At 48.9% G+C, this 22,072-nt stretch overlaps 1 protein-coding gene across 1 annotated transcript in view; it reads right to left on the reverse strand.

Moving 5' to 3' along the window:
* SLC38A6 (solute carrier family 38 member 6) overlaps positions 1 to 21,482 on the reverse strand; it is a 360,414-nt gene extending 338,932 nt beyond the window's left edge. The window contains exon 1 of the mRNA XM_086937949.1: positions 21,409 to 21,482. Within this exon, the coding sequence (XP_086794075.1) occupies positions 21,409 to 21,424 (16 nt within the window). The 5' untranslated portion in view covers positions 21,425 to 21,482. The remainder of the gene's footprint in view (positions 1 to 21,408) is intronic.
* Between the last annotated feature and the right edge of the window lie 590 nt (positions 21,483 to 22,072).

A 22,072-nucleotide genomic window follows, 5' to 3' on the forward strand; every position in this document is an offset into this window, starting at 1 on the left:
GTTTGTTTGTTCATGCTGGTAATAGCATTACAAAAGTGGATGGATATCCGATCCCTTTCTTCTTGACATGGAGTCAAATGAGTTCATGGATGGAGTAGGGCTCCTATTGTAAAACATACTGTGTTACACAGAGCACTTACAATGTGATCAGTCATGTAACTGAAGGCTACAGCAACAACCTGGGCCTGCTTTAGCACAATCTCTGTATTAGTCTTCCCTACTTTCTACTATTTCGAGGTGGATGAGTGATTATTTCAGAATGCTGACATACAGGACAGTACTGTAGTCTGATCTTTCTAGGACTAGGGTGCAGACTAGCTAACTCGAACGGGGAAGAGGGAGGGAGAGAGAGATTTCTCAGAAAAAATACAGGCTATTTTTTCATGCTTTCAGATAGTTCTTGCGTAATACAGCACAAAATCATGCGTTCTTTGGGAACATTTGAATCCCACCATGTTTTTGATTATCATTTATACAATTGGTTTGGCAGATCTACACTGCTTTTGATGTGATTTACTCTTGCATTTTAGACTTTCAGTGGGTATTTCAAAAGGGAAAAAAATCCCACTTTTACACCACTGTCTTTAATGGCACTCGCATGACTATCCATCCGGTAAACAATGGCCATGTGGCAACCCTTATTCCGTGCATCTGTTTGTGGTCGTTGTTGTGAGCATCGATTATGGCAGCTAACCGAGTACATCTCAACAATAATATTTTTGTCCATTCTGGGATGTGTGCATCAGACTTTATAGTTTTTATTTCCATTTCAATAGATAGCAATACATAGAAAGTATCTTAACCCCTCCCCTGCTGATGACGGAACCGCTCCGTCATCAGCTACGGTTGGGCTGTGCTGATGACGGAGCGGTTCCGGTTCCGGTTCCGGCGCTGATTTCGTGCCTGCGTGGCAGTTTTAATGAGCGGGGCGGGTCATGACGGAACCGCTCCGTCACCAGCACAGCTCAACCGCGGCTGGTGACGGAGCGGTTCTGTCACCAGCATTCGGCCGCCGAGCGCCCGCCCCGCCCACTTAGCGCTGCGGCGGAATAGCCGCCGCAGCGAAAGGGTTAACATAATACCGGTGCTGCACTGACACAACCTAGCAGTTGTAGCAGGAGAATAAGAACCATTAGATACCAATAAAGCAACAGGCATTAAACAACTTCAAATCTAAATTTTCCCTATGCCCGCCCTCCGCCCCCACTGGGTCGCCCTCAGAGGGAAAAATATCAGGTGTGTTTGTCAGTCCCTAAAGTGTCAACCCTACTTGGGGCAGTCACCATGACAGTTGTAACCGTAATTTCAGCGGTTCATCCCACCGGCCCCATGTTTGGTGTGTCTTCGTCTCCCCAGGCCTATGGAGGTCACCCAGGAGTACCGTCCTCCATAGTCTCAGTCAGGGTCTGCATCATAACTCCCCAGGAGAGAAGGTCATCCGCCACTTTCTTATCTCTGTGCATCTTGCGTATTCGTGCTTCCTCCGCTCCCGTCCATCTATCAGGTCTTTCCTCCAGTCTTGCAGCCGGGGAGGTCTAGCACTCAGCCAGCATATAGCAATGAGTCTTTTTGCCACTGTAGGACCCAGTACCATGAAGCGCCTGCTTAATTTATTTGTTGTGCTATCAGGGAGTATGCCCAGTAGACATTGCTTAATCCTGAATGGGAAATCCCAAATCAGACTTAATAGTTTTATTTTTGTAGTGTCACATGTTGTTCGAGAATCTTTACCAGAAGGTGCTTTATATATGTGACCCGTACATTCAAGTGTTTCCAATAATTTTCTGAATGTTCTTTAGCAATTTTCTGAATGTTCCTTTAGCAAGTGTTATCATTTAGGGCCCCTCCAGCCCTCTATGCTCCAACGCACTGTAACATCAAGGAATAACATTATCAAGATCATTCCGAAGTCTATGGTAAACTTAAAATCGGTATCAAACAGAATTTCTGCCCAATTTCAAATTCTTAGCAGTGAGCAAATTCCACTTCCATCCATGATTTCAGCCCACACAAATTAGTTCAGTAATTACCTGCAGTAAAATGTGTGACAAAAATGACATACAAAGTGGAATAGCACGCAGTAATATGTGTTGTTAACACCAATTCCTCAAGTTATTCTCCATTTTCCAATTTTAAACCTGGAATCAAATGCAAAACTTGCCACTGGGAGTTAACAATATGGTTACCAGGTGCTTTTTTTGGCGCCAGACAGTCTCCGCCCACACCCCAAGTTAGAACGAGGGGGAATGTTTTTTTTACTTCAACTAGTGGTAACTAGTTTCTAAAAGCTCGTGGTTCTGCAGCAAAGGAGATATTCCTTGCTGAAAATACTGTTTTAATCAGGTTCTGAAGTGTCATCAGATGAAAATGGAACTGCCTTCAAGTCAGTAATGCAATGTCTGCCGATAACCTCTAAATGAAGCAAAATACATATCAAGATTTGCACTGAAGTAAAATGCGAGGAAAATTATTATCACTTGAATCCTTATGGAAACTATAATTCAACTAGGATTTGAGAATTTCTGCTATGAATCAAGGATTGAATACAACTGGGATGAAGCTGACGAATTGCAAAACATATGACTACTTAATGCAATGGTACATAAATAGTTTTTCAAGTTCCAGACACACATCTAAAAAAATTATTAATAGTCACCTGCTGGTGAGCACCCACAATAAATGCTTTAGACACAAGCATTTGCAATGCAATAGGTCTCGTATTAGGAAAGTTTAACCTATTGGTATTGTAAATTAATTTTTTTTATTTATGAGTTGGTTTTGAAAATAGCGAAATAAATAGCTTTGTCATTTACAATGCCAATAGTTGTAACTTTCGTAAATGTGACACCTATAGCATTTGTAATGCAATCTGTGTTGTATTTACGTGACTTAGATGTATTGATATTACAAATAAAATGGCTTTTAATTTTTTAATAATTAACACTTAAATAAAAGTAATTGTAATTTATAATGGCAATAGCTTAAACTTTTGTGAATGACCTTTGTGAAGATTATGTTCAGTGTATTTTATTGAGACGAAAATCCAAGAAGAGAAGTTAAATATTAACACCTTTTTGTGACATTTGTAATAAAGTTTGCAACATTGAGAGAACATATTTGAACCAGTTGTTGTTGCTTGCACGGATTGATGCTGTGGTGGCGCTGAGTAATTTTGTGGTTGCGACGAGTGGTGTTGTGGCGTTCAGTGATGCTGTGGTAGCGCATAGTGATGTTGTGGTGAGTGATACTGATGTTAAACAAATTCATGGACCGTGACCTTTCTATGGGTAACAGCAACAGCACAACCAGAATATAGGTATAACATGACATGATTTGCTTAAAGTGGTGATTACTAGTGACCAAACATTTGTATTCTGGAGACAGCTTGAAAATATTTCTACCAAGGAGCAAAAAGCGTCCGTCAGAACTCATGGGAGGTTCTGTGTTGAATGTATGAGACATCTCACATCTTGGCAAGCAGGCTAGAAAATATTGGCCTTTCAAAAAAGCGTGGTATTCAAAGAGGTGTGAAGAATGTGTCGTTAGGGCACATTGATGGAAATTAATAGGGTGCGGTGCAGAAAAATGCACCGAACAAAGCTTTTTCCGAAAAATGGGTGAAAACACAGGGTAACCAAATGACGGCTCACTTTTGCACCGCAATCGCTTATCGGGTGTGGCAATTATGAAATATTAGCGCATCACATCACAAAAAACAATTAAAACTGTCTCGTTACCATCAGCTGGTAACTGAAAATTTACAAACGTGCAGTATTAAGAGGCTACAGAGTTATTCCTTATTTTTCCAAATGAAGAGCTAACACCCACTGTATATTATTCCCTAGGCGTCTGCCTAATTGGCCCTGGTAGCTAGCACTTTCGAGAAAGGCCGAGAGTAAAATGCCTGTTAGAAACCCAGAAAACCGCGTAAGGCTTTTAATCAGGTCATCATATTTCATTTTGCGATCGGAATAAAGCAGCCTGTCACAGAAAACTACAGGATTCCGAGATAGAAGAAACTAGGGTGACATTAATGTGCTTTATCACATGAGACAAAACGCTGCTATTTCCCGTGAGTAAACTGTGCAAGGCGAAACACGCAGGCAGCAGAGCACGGACATTATCTGGTTAGCGTTCGACTAGGATTATCTAGGTTTCGATGTTCTCGTTTCTGGAACCGAAACCATCCTCTTATCAATTCCAGTGTGCTGGGTCATATCTACGTCCTCAATCAAAACAAACGGATCACTTCAGCGCTGCCAACGGCTGCTACAAACATATTGTGCTAGCTGATGTCAATTACCGAAAAGCAAATGGATCCTCTTACTTTGTGACTCACATGGTTAGGTTTTTCACATGAATAAGGCACAGAGTGGAGTGTGAACTACCAAAAGATGGAAGGCGTGCGTATGCTACGAGCGAGGCCTGAAACGCAGGCGAGAGAGGCGGGCTCTGCTTTGATAGGCAGGAAAGTTCTTTGGAGCCTGCGAGGTTCCGGGAGATGCCCCGCCTCTGTGCCAGGCTCGCGGTGACGTAGCTCGTCCGGAGCGCGGCACCTTGACGGCAGAGGGGTGTGGGTAGTGGAGAGCCCAGAAGAAAGCAGGGATTCCGAGGGTGCTGGCGTTCCCGGGAGTGAGCAGGAGGAGAGAAATCCGGTGATGCGACGGAGTGATGGAGCCAGCGACAAAAGAGCCCAGTAAGTGGTGGGGAGTGGGGGGTGTGTGTGTGTGTGCATGCATGAGTGTGGCTGTGTGTGTGTGAATGTGTTAGTCACTTACTGAGAATGTGGGATAGGAGATGTGCACGGTGCCGGGCTGGGCGTGCGCACCCACGAGGTGAAATCACCGAGGGCTTGCCTGTGCACATCCCCTGTCTCAGATTCAACTATAGATACTTCACTGGACGCAATGCTTCGCATTGCTACACCAGCTCGACCTAATAAAGGACTATTCGTGTGTCTAAATTGTCCTCTTTGATTTGACTATTGGTTTTGTTTCAGGACGAAATTGAGTGCCTTATGCAACCTTTTTGTGCTAATGGCTTGTGTAAACTGTCTGCGTGGAAGCATGAAAGTGTGCAAGATGGATATTTGCACACTATTACCTGTGTTCACCTGCTTGATCTGCAATACTCTGTGTACGGTGGAGGTGGAGAATGAGAGTAAATCCTAGCAAATGTATATTTTCTTAAAGAAATTTGTTTAAAGAAAAGCACTGTCTAAAGAGTGACCACCCCCTCCCCCTTTGGTAAATGAGCAAATAATTCTTACTGTACCCATCAACGGTTAAGGTAATTCAATCGAATATTACTGTCCTCCAGCCATTTCTGATGAGCAAATCATTCTGAGCAAGGTAAAAATGAATAATCGGACAGAATGAATAAAACAGGTCTCAAAAGCCATGATCGTTGTTACTGAATAAGTTAATAGTTTCCACTTTAGTCAGAGGTAAAAATAATTGTTTTTCCTTGAATTATTATTTTAATGCATGCACAAGCTTTACTACGAGCCGGCACCAAAACAAAATAGCTGGCACCTGCTACAACCACATTACTAGATGGAAATGATGTCCACGGTTTTAGTAACCAGAAACAGTCATTTAGAATTAATTTCTTTGGCTTCTTACAAATCTGCGTAGCAAAATATGCTTTTTTGTGCAGTGTTATATAGCGCTAATTCTACCCAAAGATGTTGGAGTGGTTTATATGAGCACCATTTACATGACACAAGGACACCATTTATTTTTTTGTAGGCAGGGGAGATTAAGTGTTGTGCCTACAATAAGAGGATGTTTAGTCAACGCCAAGTCTAGAGCTTCGGGCCGTATTTATCATTCATTTTACCGGTCGCAAACTAATTGGGCTGTTTGCGACCACTTTTAGTATGTATGAATTTTATTTGCGATTCAGTAACATGTTACCGAATCACAATTTGGAATTGCAAATACATACTTGTTCGGTATTAGGAAGGGGTGTATTTAGGGCATCCCTCCCTAATATAGAATCGCAGCAGTATGCAAGAGTGTTTTGCAACAGAAATGCAATCGCTAAACATTTGCATTTTACCACCTACTTCAAGTAGGTGGTAACCCATTTGGAAATGGGAAGAGGTCCCTAGGGGACTTCTTCCATTTTGCAAATGGTACCAAAAACGTTTTTTTCAGAGCAGACAGTGCTCTGAAGAAACTAAAAGAAAACTATCTTTTTCTTTTTTAAAAGCAATCCCTTTTTAGGTTTCGCCAGGCGAAATCTTATGTTAGTACAGAGTGGGCTTGGGATTACGCCCTCTGTTCCATTGGCTAGCTCCACAAATGGAGGCTAGCCATTGGAACAGAGATCTGTCCGTCATGGCCGGACCAGATTCGTGGGCGTTCCAGCGATTTTTTCCCTCTGCGCCTCTGCGATGTCGTCGTCGTGGCGGTGGGCGAAGTTTCGTTTTTTTTTATTTGTTTGTTTTCGTCATTCCATGCCGACCACGGCCGCCGGAAGAAGTCCAGGTGAGTGTTTTTTGTTAAATCTTGCCTTCCCGCCCCCCCCTCCCGCTGTCCGTGTGTCCGTGTGTCCGTTCCGCCCCCCTCCCCATATGCCCGTTCCCGCCCCCCCTCCCCTTTCACTCCCCGTTGCTTGTTTTTTATATTTTCCTGCTTCTGTTTTGCGCTCGGTCATGCTGGGTGCGGCGGTCGAGCAGCGCATGCCTGGTTTGAGGCGAGGACGGACGTCTATTTACTAGAAGTAGGAGAAAGCCACACCGAGACGTGTTAAAGGAAATTTTGTCGCGTCGCTACTAAACCGAACGTAGCGTGGGCGACACAGTAATTATTTTGCAAATGTGTACGTATTTTGTTTTAATGTAGTTCTTGTTTGTCCTCTTTTTCTAAAAGAAGCTGCGTTTGTCAACAATACCAGTGCAGTTTCTTTATTTCACTAACACCCCAGGCTGTATTTTTGTGCCCCTCTGCATTGTGTACATCGGAAAGGCTGCCGTTGGAGGGCTGCTGTGATTTTAAAGTTAGTGGCTGTGGCTTGCCGGTCAACAGGTGTGGAGGTATGTTTTGTGTGTCCTCCCCCTGCAGGCTTTACACGGATGTCTCCACACAGGGTTTGTATGCGTGTTCCCCTGTCTTCACTTTCACACGTCCACTGTCTCTGTTGCTGCTCGCAACTAGCCAGAGTTTTGCTTGCTCCTGGCAAGCTATGGATTCTTGGGGGGAAAAACCAAGACTTTCCATTATAGCTAAAGTGTGACCGCCCTCCCGCCCCCCCCTCCCGCTGTCCGTGTTTGCCCGTTCCCGCACCCCCCCTCCCGTTGTTCTTGTTTGTCCTCTTTTTCTAAAAGAAGCTGCGTTTGTCAACAATACCAGTGCAGTTTCTTTATTTCACTAATACCCCAGGCTGTATTTTTGTGCCCCTCTGCATTGTGTACATCAGAAAGGCTGCCGTTGGAGGGCTGCTGTGATTTTAAAGTAAGTGGCTGTGGCTTGCCAGTCAACAGGTGTGGGGGTATGTTTTGTGTGTCCTTCCCCTGCAGGCTTTACACAGATATCTCCACTCAGGGTTTGTATGCGTGTTCCCCCGTCTTCACTTTCACACATCCACTGTCTCTGTTGCTGCTCGCAACTAGCTAGAGTTTTGCTTGCTCCTGGCAAGCTATGGATTCTTGGGGGGGAAAAACCAAGACTTTCCATTATAGCTAAAGTGTGACCACCCTATGGAAGAAAATCTGGAAACCGCTTAATTGCATTTTTATGAAGCTGCAGTATTTTATTTAGCATTTAATACGTTTACAAATAAATCCTAAACAGTCATCGAGGGGTACAGTGTGTCCCTAAACTCGCGTGTCTGCTCGGGCACAGCTCTGCACTCGTACCCGGAAACACTCAGAGTAGCTGTGTGATGCACGCCTAATTAGGGCGCAGAAAACACCCCAGGGATGTATTCTACAACAGGAAACAACGTTTCTAGCTTATAGTAGGCTGATTACATAGCTGCATGCTGATGCAACGCCAAGCTTTCGGTCATGGGCTATATTTAACAAATGAGTGCATTCTGGGAGTTGTAGTTGGCGGTGCCTTCACGATTATTTAATTTTATGCTCTGCCTAGTCCAGAGGTCTTCAAACTTTTTGATGCCGAGACCCCCTTGTAAAACCTTTTTAGGGGTAAGGACCCCCTTCCGACAAAAGTTTCTAGAAACTGGTACTCCTCATCATCATCTTTTGACAACCATAAATGCGCCTGTTAGACCTCATCACATCCATCCATCATTCATCCACCCACACTTTCACACATCCATCCATCCTTTCATCCTTCCATCCATCCATCCATCCATCCTTCATCCATCCACACTTTCATCTTTCCATCCATACATCCATCCTTAACCCCTCCACCCTTCCATCCATCCACCCTTCATTCATCCACCCACCTTTTCACACATCCATCCATCATTCATCCATGCAACCTTTTATCCATCCAGCATTCATCCATGCAACCTTTTATCCATCCACCCTTTCATCCTCCCATCCTCCCATCCATACATCCATCCTTCATCCATCCACCCTTTCAACCATACATCCATCCACCCACCCATTCATCCATCCATCCACCCATCATTCATCCCCCCACCTTTTCACACATCCACCCATGCATCATTCATCCATCCATGCAACCTTTTATCCATCCATCCATCCATCCTTTATCCGTCCACCCTTACATCCTTCCATCCATCCACCCTTTCATCCATACATCCATACATCTATCCTTCATCCATCTATCCTTCACCCACCCACCCTTCACCCATCCACCCTTTCATCCTTACATCCATAGATCCATCCTTCATCCACCCACCCCTTCATCCTTCCATCCATACATCCATCCTTTACCCATCCACCCTTCCATCCATCCACCCATCATTCATCCACCCACCTTTTCACACATCCATCCATCCATGCATCATTCATCCATGCAACCTTTTATCCATCCATCCACCCTTTCATCCATCCATCCATCATTCATCCCCCCACCTTTTCACACATCCATCCATGCATCATTCATCCATGCAACCTTTTATCCATCCATCCATCTACCCTTTCATCCTTCCATCCATCCATCCTTTATCCGTCCATCCTTGCATCCATCCATCCACCCATCATTGCTCCCCCCACCTTTTCACACATCCATCATTCGTCCATGCAACCTTTTATCCATCCATATATCCATCCACCCTTCCATCCATCCATCCATCATCAGTCCACCCTTTCATCCTTCCATCCATCCACCCTTTCATCCATCCATCCACCCTTTCATCCATCCATTCATCCTTCATCCGTCCACCCTTTCATCCTTACATCTATCCTTCATCCATCTATCCTTCACCCATCCACCCTTTCATCCATCCATCCACCCACCCTTTCATCCATCCATCCTTTCATCCATCCATCCACCCTTTCATCCAACCATTCATCATTCATCCACCCACCTTTTCACACATCGATCCATCCTTCATCCTTACATCCATGCATCCACCCATCATTCATCCACCCACCTTTTCTTTGCCTCTCTCATGGGGGGGGAGCGGGGGTGTCAGTATCTCTCTGCTCTTCTTCCTTCTTTCCCGATCATGGGAGGGCATCTCTGTACCTCCCTGCTGGGGGCGGGGGACATTTCACGGGACCCACAGCTCCAGGCGCGCAATATCCATTGACCTCAAAGGGCTACACTACAGCCTGCTCCCCCAGCCCCCCTCCGCCCATCCCCCCACTTCTCCTCCTCCCCCAGCTCGAAACGGCTTCAGGGACACACACACACAGCCACACCCGAGTACTTGACAGGTCTTTAGAAGACCTTTTACTTGTTAATGAGGCTTTGATCTTTTTCACACCTTGGTGTGAATTAGGCCTCCGCCATGAACACGCTTAACTGCGTGCTCTGGCAGAATCTGCGACCCCCTTCCAAGGACTCCACGACCCCCTTGGGGGTCGCGCCCCACAGATTGAAGACCCCTGGCCTAGTCAGTTAATTTATTTTGGTGCGGGTCCGCTGCTCCCCGTTCCTGTTTCCATGTTTCCATGGCCCGTGTCTGCTGCGGGGGTGGAGGGTTGGCCCGGAGTCGGGCCGCGCTTCTGGCGGGACCGCATTGTGCTCCAATCTTAGGTTGACGTTTATTTAGTGGTGCAGAATTTTGTCGCCCGTGTCATTATCGTCCCATCTCCTAGCTAACGGGGTTTTGTTGTGCCCTTACCTTCGGGCGCTATGCCGCCCCCCGTGCTAGCACCAACGTGCGGTAGGTTGGTTTGAGGGGAGTCTTTGGGACTGGAGGTGGCCATTGGGGGAGAGTACATGCACGTGGGATGGTAACGGAGGCCCCCTCCTCTCTTTCCCTGAAGGCATTAGGGCGTTATCGTGCTGTCCCCTTTAGCGGCCTCAGTGTCCATTGCGGCCTGGAAGTTGGGTCATTGCTATTGTCTTTTGGTGCCATCTGTTCAGGAGCACGCCGTCATCGGGACCACGTAGAGGCCATTTTAGGTCCGTTCAGTCTTAGGTCACTGACTAAGCACACATGGGCGCCATGCCGCGGCCAGTTTAACGAACATGGCTGCTTGGTCACTGCTCACGGGACAAGGGCGGCAGGCAGCGGCCATCTTAGCGACACGAGCTGTCCCCTGGCACTGGGACATTGCCGGCCATTTTGACTCCCCTGTGAGGATGTAGAGGGTGTATATAGCTCTTGGCCTTAGCGCTGGGGTACAGGGTCCGAGCATACCTTTGGCTTCAAAGTTCCTTATTTTCCGATGGTGTCCGGGGGATTGCCTAGTCTTTTCGGATGTTTTCTCCAGTATGGAGGATTTCCTTATGCTCGCGCCACCTCCCGCGTTTCTTGGACTACTCCGTTTGTCCGTCTTTTGGGTAGCGGGTGTTCCTTATTAGCACAATTCACAATGTTTTTTTTTTGTTGTTGCTGGACCCTTGTGTCATGTACTTTGTTCTTGACAATTTGTGCCGCAATTTGCATTTATGTCTTGGGATGTCTATTGCCCCCCCCCGCGGTCCATTCAACGTAGTTTGCCCTCACGCCTTCACACGCCCCTTGTATTTGCCCTCTGACCACGGGCCACTGCGAGCTGTCGGGCGGCATGTGTTTACGTTTAAGTCTTTGCGTGTGTCGGTGCTGTTGTCTCTGTTGCCCCAGTCTTATGTCCTCTCTATGTTTGTTTTACTTTGTCTCTGTGCTAAGTCTTTGCGTGTCTCCGTGGTGTTGTCTCTGTTGCCCCCGTCTCATGTCCTCTCCATGTTTGTTTTACGTGTTTCCGTGTCTTGTTGCTGTTGTCTCTGTTTTCCGTCAATGGAATGCTTTCGTCGGCATGTTTAGTGTTTAAGGTAAGCCTTTTGTTTCTTGGCATTTATCTAATTTGTTTTTGTTTATTTTTTTAGGTCTAACATGTCTTAGTGTGTGTGTGTATGTGTGTGGCTGGCTCTGGGTGTGTGTGTGTGTGGCTGGCTCTGTGTGTGTGGCTGGCTCTGGGTGTGTGTGTGTGTGGCTCTGAGTGTGTGTGTGTATGTGTGGCCGCATTGTGTGTGTGTGTGTGGCAGTAATTGCTGTCTGCTGAGCTCGTCCGTAGGGTACAATAAGTCTCACATTTGCGAGAGATTTAGCTAATGGCAATGTAAATAACAATGCCATTTATTTATCTATTTTCAAAACCAACACATAAATACAAATGTTGTCATTTACAATGCCAATAGCTCAAACTCATCTCAGCTCAGACGGTGGCCTGCTGACCCCAGCAGGCAACCATCCACTTGATTTCAGCGATTTTATGGGAAATTAGGGTTATTCAGTTTGCTGAATAATAATGTATTTATTGATCTTTCTAGCATTTTACGATATCCAAGGTTCCACTATTGCAGTGAATAATATTAATACGCACCCAAGACTAAATTCTCCATTACAAGACTATGGCAAGTCTTAGTGCATTGATGGATAATGCTTTGCTTAACAGTCCAGCGCACAGACAGTGGCGTGGGTATGTCCTCTATGGAGGGGAAAAAGATCCTAGATATGCATGGGGAATTGCACAGAAGAAACTGGGGTGCAACGTCACTTTAAGGCTCCGCCCAAGCTAGTGGTTGGCTTTGTGTGCAACTTTCTCTCTTTAGGAAAATGTTTGGGATTTTAGAACAAGGTGGTGGTCTGATATAAAGTAAGGACTGTAACGAGAAATGGAAAAAACAGTAATAAAGATTACAAGGGAGTTTAAAGCTAATGTGCCTATCCTGTGCATTCAACTGACCACCAATGGGGCCATCGTCAAAGAACAAGCACAACTTTACAGTGTGCTAACGACCCCAAAACTACCAATCGTGTAGAGACTTCAAGCCATCCAATTGGAAATGTATCATCAGCATTTTTTTTAATGAGAAACAACTTCAGAAGAAAGATCAGAGGAAAAAGTGCAACTGAAGTCACAAGAAACGATATCAGGGGTGCGTTGAAAGAGGAGGGATTTTCAACTTGATGGCACTTGAACGTCCTTGACTAAAGTGCAATCGATAGCTAAAGAGATGGACACGGAGACTTGTCAGCACTTGCAACATGCAGATGGGAGCTTAATGGATTAACCACCTTCAGTCTGCTTAAAAGGGATCTGGAGATAAAAGAGGTCATTAGAGTGAAGCAATTTAAAAGTTTCTCACGTCAGAATGAATGTATTTGCTACAAGAAAGCTACAAGGAGGTCGGGAAACACCCCAAATTAAACAAAATTCCACAAGGACAAATGCAATATGCCCATATGAATGACGTTATAAATTTTGGGCATTGTAATGCACGAATGACTGTTTAGTGGTGCGAGAAAGCCTGAGTTTCGGAATGAAGAACTACAAATATTGAATCCATTCTTAATTTATATTAGAAGGACGGACTGGTTGAGCACCATTTTTTTTTTTGTTAAATATATTTTTATTGCAGGAATCAAGAAACTGTTACAAATATGACCAGCATCAAAAATACACTGAAATCAATCGACTGCATCCCGTCCATCCCCCCCAGCACGTTGTTATACATTATCATCCAGCCCACAGTTCAAAAAATCGGGCAATAAAATCCAGTGGGGGTTCAGCAGGAGTGAATGGCTGGTCCGGATAATCCACTGTCCGTCATCTGCTTTTCTAAACAAGCCCCCAAACCCAAAAGAAAGACCCACCCACAAAACACTAACTTGCAAAGAAATCCCTCCCCCACCCAACCCCGCCATCAGTGTATGGTAGCAACCGCAATAGGATTCGTGAGAGGACCCAAGATGAGCGTATCAGTAACAGAAAACACCATCGCCTATCGGGACTCAGGGCGCGCTGCTATCTCACTATCAGAGTCGCTGGGGGCGCAATAGTCTCTGAGGGCCTGTACTAGTGTCTCCCATTCCAGCGCTGTCTCCTGTGCTCGCTCGTTACGTTGTCTCCCAGCCAGTTGGTATCTCAGCGTGCTTTCCCCCGCCGCCCACTTCAATAGTTCGCTATGCCATCTGCTCCCGGTCGGACCAGCTCGTGCCTTCCAGTTCCTGGTCACCTCCCGTTTGGCCAAGAGAAGCCCTAAATCAATAAATTTACTGGAAATTTTGTTTTTGGGGGTATGTGGAAACCAATGCAACAGACCCACCGCCGCATCAACCGATAGGGGTCTCCCCGTCACCTCCGTCAGAGTCTTCTCTACCTCCACCCAGTAGGAGGATAGACCCGGGCAGGCCCACAACATGTGGAGGAGGTCTGCCTCTGGCGCCGGGCATCTGGGGCAGGCTGCCGATCCCGTAGCGAAATATTGTTGGATTTTCGCCGGGGTCAGGTATGCCCGATGGAGTACATAATAGTGGACCAACTGAAAACGGGCGTGACGCGTCCCCTTCCAAGCTCGCCGCACGAGCTGAGACCAAGTCGCTTCCGGGATTTCCTTGCCTATGTCCGCCTCCCAACGGGCCTTGAGGGTCGTAAGGGGGGTCAACCCTTCATTGATCAATCTACCGTAGAGGCAGGTGACCGCCTTCACCGTGCCCGCAGACATCATGACGTATTGGCACACCGGAGACGTAGGAGGTTCCTCCTGTCCGCCTTTCCAATGCGCCTGGATCGCCCGGACCAGGGCCGAGTGCAACAGGAAGTCCCCTGGGGGAATCTCGAAGCGGTCAATGAGCTCCTGGAAAGGCAAGAGTACCCCGGCCTCATAAAGATCCCCCACCAACTGCAACCCCGCGTCCTCCCAGTCCGCCAATCGTGACCAATCCCCGCCATGGGGCAACGCCGTCAGCATCCCCAATGGTATTTCCGGCGCATACGGTAGTCGGAGTTGGCCCCTGGCGTGAGCCCGGTTCCAACACAGGCGAATGGTCTTTTCCTCCAACGTCAGGTCCTGTAGGGACAAACGTTGGCGTAGGGCTATGAAAGATAGGACATGCCTGGCCATCCCTGTACCTCTCCTGTCCTCCGGGCCTCGGAATTCCCTGGCAACCTCCTGGGTGAAGGTCTGGAGCTGCGCCGCCAGATAGTATTTCTCAAAGTCCGGCACCGCAAGTCCACCTTCGGCTTTCGGCCTCATCAGGGTCTTAAGGGCCACTCTACGGCGGCCCGAGCCCCAAAGGAATCCGGTCATCGTCGACCGTAGGAGCCTAAACGTGGCTGGCGGGATCCAAACTGGTAGCGCCCGGAAATAGTATAGCAGTCGGGGGAGAGCCACCATTTTGAGGAGGGCGACCCGCCCCGCCAACGAAAGCGGCAGTGTAGCCCAGAAGTCCATATTCCCCCGTAGAGCTCGACTGCATCTGGCGATGTTTCCGTCCAGGAGGTCAGATGGATCATGATAAATGTACACCCCCAGATATCTAAAACAGTCGGGTTCCCATCTAAGTCCCCCATTGAGGACTGGACTAGGGGTGCCTCTACGGACCGGGAAGAGGCATGTCTTGGTCCAATTTACCTGTAGGCCTGAGACCGCCCCGAACGCCGTGAGCGCCGTCTGAGCTCCATGCAGGGCCTCGACTGGGTCCTCAAGGAAGAGTAATAGGTCGTCGGCATATAACGAAACATGGTGCGGGCCCGAAGGGGTCCTGAAACCACTGTAATGCGCCCCCGACCGGAGTAGCACTGCAAGGGGCTCTACCGCCAGCGCAAAGAGAAGTGGGGATAACGAACAGCCCTGTCTCGTGCCCCTTTCTACCGGGTACTGTGAGGAAATTAATGGGCCCGCCCGAACCCTGGCCGACACGGAGGCGTACAAGACCGCGGTCCATCTGATGAATCCCCCACCGAGGCCAAACCGTCGCAACACTGCGTGTAGGTAGTCCCATTCCAGGCTATCAAACGCCTTCTCTAAGTCTACCGACAGGACCACTGGGCACGGAGCATCCATGAGCGGCTCACCCAGCAAGCGGAACAACCTACGGATGTTCATTGTTGTATTGCGCTTGGGGATGAACCCGGCTTGGTCCTCATGCACCAGGGAGGCCATGTGGCCAACTAGTCTCGAGGCCAGGATGCTGCTCAGAATCTTATAATCGACCGTCAGCATCGATAAGGGCCGGTAGGATGCCGGGTCGGTTGAGTCTCGCCCCGGTTTGAGGAGGGGAACCACCAGGGCCTCACGCATCGAGCCAGGCAGTCGGCCAAGCCTCTTCGCCTCTCTATAAACAATCACCAGTCTCGGAGCCAGGAGGTCGGCATAGGTCGCATAAAATTCCACAGGAAGACCGTCCAGTCCAGGGGTCTTGTTCCGTGCCATTCTTTTGATGGCGCTGCGGATCTCCCCCAGTTCGATATCGGAGCCTAGGGCTTTCGCCACATCAGGCTCCACCACCGGGAGCTCCAGGGGTCCTAAATAGTCCTCAAGAAGGTCGGGGTCTTTGGCAGCACGACTGCGATACAACTGATCGTAGTAGTGCCGGTAGCAGCCTAGGATCTCCGGTTGAGTGTGCACCATGGTCCCATTCGCCATACGCATGGATGTCGTCAGTGAGGTCTGGCGCGTAGGGTTAGCCAGCCATGCCAGCAACGCACTCGATTTATCCCCTTCTGCAAGGGACCGAACCGTATAGGCCTTGTAGTCAAAGCAGCGCAGCCGCTCGACCTCAGCCGCCACCGCCTCCTTCGCCTCCGCCGTGCGTCCCTGGAGTTCAGGGTGCCCGGGGCGGCGGAGTTCCAACTCCCGAAGCTTCCGATCGGCCACCTCCAAGTCCTCTAGGATAACCCGCCTCATACCTACCTTCTTGGTGATGCAATAACCCCTCACCACCACCTTAAAAGCGTCCCATTCCAGCGCTCTCGTGCTTGCAGAGCCCCCGTTGGACGCGAAATACTCCTCGATCTTATCGCCTAAGTCCGCTCTGAAGACAATGTCCTCGAGTATCTCAGGGCGTAACTTCCAGGTGGGCACCGCCGGCGCCCCCGGAAACCAGCGAAGGGCCAGCAGGAGGGGGTTATGGTCCGAGATGGTCCTAGTCAAGTATTCGGAGCGGGTGGCCGCTGAAACCAGTTCAGTCGAGCCAAGAAACCCGTCCAGCCGAACGTGCAACTCGTGAAGGCCCGAAAAATAGGAGTAATCTCTAGTGTCGGGGTGTTGCGCCCTCCAAATATCCGTCAAACCCCACCGTGTCTGCCAGTCTCTACGGCCCTTGGCCACGCGGCGGACCGGAGAATCAGGGAGGGGCGGGTGCGAGCGATCGGTCTCCACATCCACCACTGAATTGAAGTCCCCACCGAGCAGGAGGGGCCCCGTGAAAAAATGGGCTAGTGAGCCCGATAACCTAGAAAGGAAGGCAATCTGGTCCATGTTAGGTGCGTAAACACAGCAAACGTTCAGGTCCCTCCCCCCCAGAGTACCAGAGATGGCCACGTAACGCCCCTCGGGATCTACCACTGAGTTTGTGACCTGGAAGGGAACCCCAGCCCGGATCCAGATTAGCGCCCCCCTGGCATACGCTGAGTACGACGTGTAGAAGACCTGTCCCCTCCATCTACGCTGTAGCGCCGCCCCTTCCGCCTTGTTCAGATGGGTTTCCTGCAGAAGCGCCATTTGTATTCCCCTACGCACTAAATAAGCGTGGACTTTGTGCCGCCTAGACATGGTATGAAGCCCCCGCACGTTCCAAGTAATACACTTCACATTAGCAACGTCAGCCATTGTCCCATACTGTGCGTGCAAAGTCTCCCCATCTGGGTCTCAACAATAGGCAAGCAACAATCCCCCCAACACTGATGGCGGCCATATCCCCCAACCAAAACTCAACAAATCTTACGTTACCCAACCCCCTGCCCACCCTCCCCAGAACAGGACCCAAATAACTCCATCTAGTTCCCATCCAAACCATGCCCTCAAAAAACCCCCTCGTCTCAAACTAATCCTACAGTCGCCACCGTAGGAAGGCCTTAAGGGCCAGGTGCGGGCTGGGCGGTGGCAGTGGGCCCTCGATGCCCTTGCTGCCAGGACTAAAGCAAGCCCTAAACAGTAACGGAAACCCTCGGGGCAAAGGCAGGGCACCCCACCTCCCGCTTCTCCTGTGATCATGTTGAACCATCGGCTCCCTCCACCCCCGCTACGGGCCCCCACCCAACAGGATACAGCTCACCCCGTCAACCCTGTCCATCAAGAAGGTCCTCAACCGAGTTTGGTGTAATCACCGGTGTGCCGGTACTATCCGTCACCGAGTTCTCCGAGTCCGTCGATGCTCCCTCGTCACCAGGGTTCTCTTCTTCTGCGATGGCATCCTCTCGTGACCCAGACAGGGCGGACAACACCTCCAATACACCTTTCCGCTCCGTCGATGTCTCTGCAGTAGTAGGGCCGCCTGAACGGCCCCGGCGACTCCGCACCCTCGTGGACCGCCGTCGCTGTCCCGGCTCCGCAGTTGTCTGAGATGTGGAGGCGAAGCCATCTTTCCCAGCTCTATAAAGTTCAAGCCAGTTACAGGCTTCCTCCGGGGTATCAAAAAACTGAGTCTTGTCATCTACAATGACGCGGAGCCTTGCAGGAAATAGGAGCGAGTATTGAATGCCCTCGCTCCGGAGCTCGCGCTTGATCGCCAAGAATGAATACCGCCTACGTTGGGTTTCATAGGTGTAGTCCGGGAAGATGTTCACCTGGCTGTTCTCCACCTTGAAAGGGCCATTATGTCTAGCGGCATTGAGGATGAGGTCCCTGTCGCGAAAATGTAGGAGGCGCGCCACCACCGGGCGCGGCGCCCGGCCCAGTTGCGGCGGCCGTGCTGGGACTCTATGAGCCCGTTCAAGGGTGTAGAAAGAGGATAGGCCCTCCGGGGCTACCGTGTCTCGGAGCCAGGCCTCCAAGTAGGCCACCATGTCGCCATCCTCGATCTTCTCCGGAAGGCCTACCACTCGGATGTTGTTGCGCCTGTTACGGCCTTCCGCATCCTCCGCACGCTGTTCCAGGGCAGAAATCCGGGTTAGAGCATCTTTCATTGCCGCGGCCAGGGTCCGCTGCGCCGGCTCCAAGGTTTTTACCGAGCCTTCTACTTCTTTGACCCTGTCCGATAGCTTGCCATGATCCGCCCTGAGGAGGCCCAGACTCGTCGCCACCTGGGCAATGTCCTGCTGAAGGGCCGAGCGTGTGGTCGCAATCGCCTCCAGGACGCGATCAAACTGTTGCTGCAGCGGTGCGCCACCAGTGTCCCCCGGGTTGCCGCTGCCTTCCTTGTCTGGGGTCTCCGAGTCAGAGACGGCCGGAGTGGGCCCCTTGGCCCCTCTCGGCTTCCCCATATCGCGGGAAGCGCACAGTGTGGGCTCAGATAAAGGTGCCACCGAGTGCGGGCGCCGACTAGAACTCTCCCGAATGAAGGTCCTCGGGATAAAGGCCGGTGATCCTCTTCTCCAGGGCCCGGTGGATCTCCACAGGTTCGGCTCGCGCCACCACCGTGTCGTCTGAGAGCGCTGAGGAGGAGGTGGAGACACTCGGCGCCAGGCCGGGCAGGTCCGTCTGGTTGACGAGGATCCGGAACGAGGGCCACCCACACCTCCAGAGATTTTGTGGCACCAGGGGGTTATGCTTCCCATGGGATCGGGACAATCGGGGGATGCAGCCAAGCGCCGTGTCCGGGGTCGCCACCTCCGTCGGGACCTCCAGGCGTCCGCGTGCCGGGGTTTACTATGGTAGGAGCTTCCGATCGCCCGGGCGCATTCCTCAATATCAGGGTCTCAACAGGGCAGAGTCCAGCTTCTCACTCTCCTGGAAAACACAAGAGCGGAGGGCACGTTATGACCAGCGGCGTTCATCCAGGCTAGTGGCCCCGTCCAAGGAGACAAAGAGGTCCGGACGCCATATTGGGTCGCTCTCCCCGGGACCTCAAACTTCGTGTTTCGGGCAGGTCCCCCCTCGTCCAGGCCGCGCCGGGCGGCTCAGTGGGGTCCAGTTGGGCCGAGCTATGATTTGCGGGGGCTAGGGTGCCCCGCGGCCTCCGATTAACAGGATAATCCCGGGCTCAGTCCCGGAGCCGAGCTCTCAGGCGACCATCGCCATCGGCGCCCAAGCCACGCCCCCCGGACTGGTTGAGCACCATGCCTCACATTGAGAGGATGAGACTCAGAGCACTCGATGACAGCTGTGGAACTCGAGAACTTTTAAAGGAGACGACAACCCCACATGTTAACACCTTTTTTAACCAGAAGGACCTTGGAACAAGACATATCACCTCAGCAGTGAACCTTAATCTGCATGACTATACACTGAGATATCTAAAACTATTGTAGTCTGAGAGCAAAAAAATACCAGAAGGGACCAAAAATGCCCTGAAAGATCCACTGTAGTATTCTTTGAATCAGAATTGTTAAGAACCAGCGTTATGTATCCTCGGGGGCTGGCTGAGAGAATGCTGAGCTGAATGCTTTCATTTTTGAGTCTAAGTAAATCTTCAACCTGATCTTTGTTACAGAGGGTTGGAGGGGGAGGGGGGGGGGGGAGTGCAGGGACAGTTTTGGTGACCAACAATTAGAGAAACGCGGGACACAACCACTAATAACCAAAATACAGGAAAAAGTGAAACTTTGAGAATCAACTGAGCTCTCTTACTTCAGACGACAGAATACATGTGGGAACTGTTACACGTAGTTAATTGCAGCTCCTCTTCAAGTAAAGTTACATACATAACATACATGCATTCTTAAGCTCAGACCTAACTTTTACCCCATCACTTCAACTGGCTACTAGGATGGAATAAGAACCAATGTGCACAACCTAAATCCATCATGCTGTGCACCCTTGTGTTTGCATCCCATCCTCGTCGCCACTGAAGCCACAGGATTTGCTTTCTTCAGTGATGACATGGAGATATGTCTTAGGCATAGCATAGCACAGGAAATTACACTAACTTAAAAGAAATGGAGGCACAGTTTTCTGCCGCCTTAGATTTATGTGAAGTAATGCATTTCCTGAAGTCGTGTTTGAGCTGCATCAATCACTGAATAGCTAATATACATTTCCTTCCTATGTAGAGCTGCATATCACGCTTCTGGTGATTCTACGCGCTTCAATGTCACTATTACTCAGTGTAATTGTACTCAATTTACTGGCCTTAGTGGATAGAAATTTGACTTGGTTTTACTAAACTAAAACTCCTGACATTCAACTCACAGTAGAAGTCAGCAGCGAACATTGAGTCACTTGGGCATCTTACTCAACATAGGTGAAGTAACCAGACTTGCATCAGTTGGGAGGGCACTGACATAGTGTGGGGAAGAGGATGGAGCGGTAGTAACAAGAGGCCTGCCTCACAACTTAATTCACCATGGAGGTGAATTAAGTTGTGCATAGAGGCCTGCCTCACAACTTAATTCACTATGGAGGTACTGCATGCTGTTCAATCGGGGGGTGTCTGCCCCATGTTATCGTCGTGCCTACGCTAATGATGAAAGCTCTTTAACGGTTTTGGGGTGGTGAATTAAAGGAGAGACCAATGAAGGGAGGATATGTTGGCCTTCTGGTTCAAACAGAGATACGTAAATAAGACCAAGACAAGGAGAACTATTGCCCTCTTAAGCGAAAAACTGCCCCTATGAACGCTTTCTTTTTAACTGCAATAAAGTGGGGTCTCCGGGAACAAACTAGACAGCAGGGACTACTTTCATGCAGTATTGGGGATACCCAGGCTCAATTTTGTTTCTTGATATAACCCACGTAACCATCTGTGCCCCTGTTAAAAGTCCGACCAACTTGCTATCAAAATCTGCCCAAGAGGAGGTCTACAGCAAAGAAATATATTTACAAAGTGAATAAATCTCAGTTTGGTTAAATTTAACAAAAAAAACTAAGTAAAATAAAAGTCAAATATGTTTATTTTAGAACAAAGACAGTAACTTTGATTTTACAGTAAAGAAACTCAGGCGCTGTTACAGCTGTTTCAGTGAGGTACAACAAACACTTGACTTACCGGTCTGAATGCACATGCTAAGGAGGAGGTATATGGAATACGATGCTAGGCAGGCAACAAGCAGCAGTAGGATACTGAAAAGAAGAAAAAAAACAGGAAGTAAAAAAAGATCTAAAAGAGGTAGTGGTATTACGCATTCCCCTTTTGTCCTACAAGCTGATCACATCGGCATGAGTCAACGCCGTTGTGCCTTTTGTGCACAGACTGTCAGCTGATCACTTTTCCTAAACTTGTCAACACATCACTTTGATGTTCATAGTTAATTCTGAACTTTGTCTACAATAGAAGGGAACAACAGCAGATGCATCCTTCTGAAAGGACAAACCTGTTGGGAGAATCTAAGTAAGAAATACTCACTGTAATACTTTGCAAGCTCAAACAGAAAACAGTAATACATTCTGACAAACGAACAACATTGAAGGGGCCTTCACAATTATTCCTAATACGTGCTATTGTAGAGGTGACTGTAAACTACAATGGGAGGCGGCTCAGACACCTCTCGAAGCAGTCATGGGATCCCAGGTCATGTGAGGCACCTTCAGCCAATCCTTGCTTTTTAACAACGATACTCAGCAGGCAGGAATTTTTGAGCGCATACTTAAAATGCCTACAATGCTAAACGAGCATTGGAAATCGAATTATGCCTGGCCATGACAGGCCTGCA

The sequence above is a fragment of the Lissotriton vulgaris genome, chromosome 9 (genome assembly GCF_964263255.1).
Source record: "Lissotriton vulgaris chromosome 9, aLisVul1.2, whole genome shotgun sequence".
Lineage (NCBI taxonomy): Eukaryota > Metazoa > Chordata > Amphibia > Caudata > Salamandridae > Lissotriton > Lissotriton vulgaris.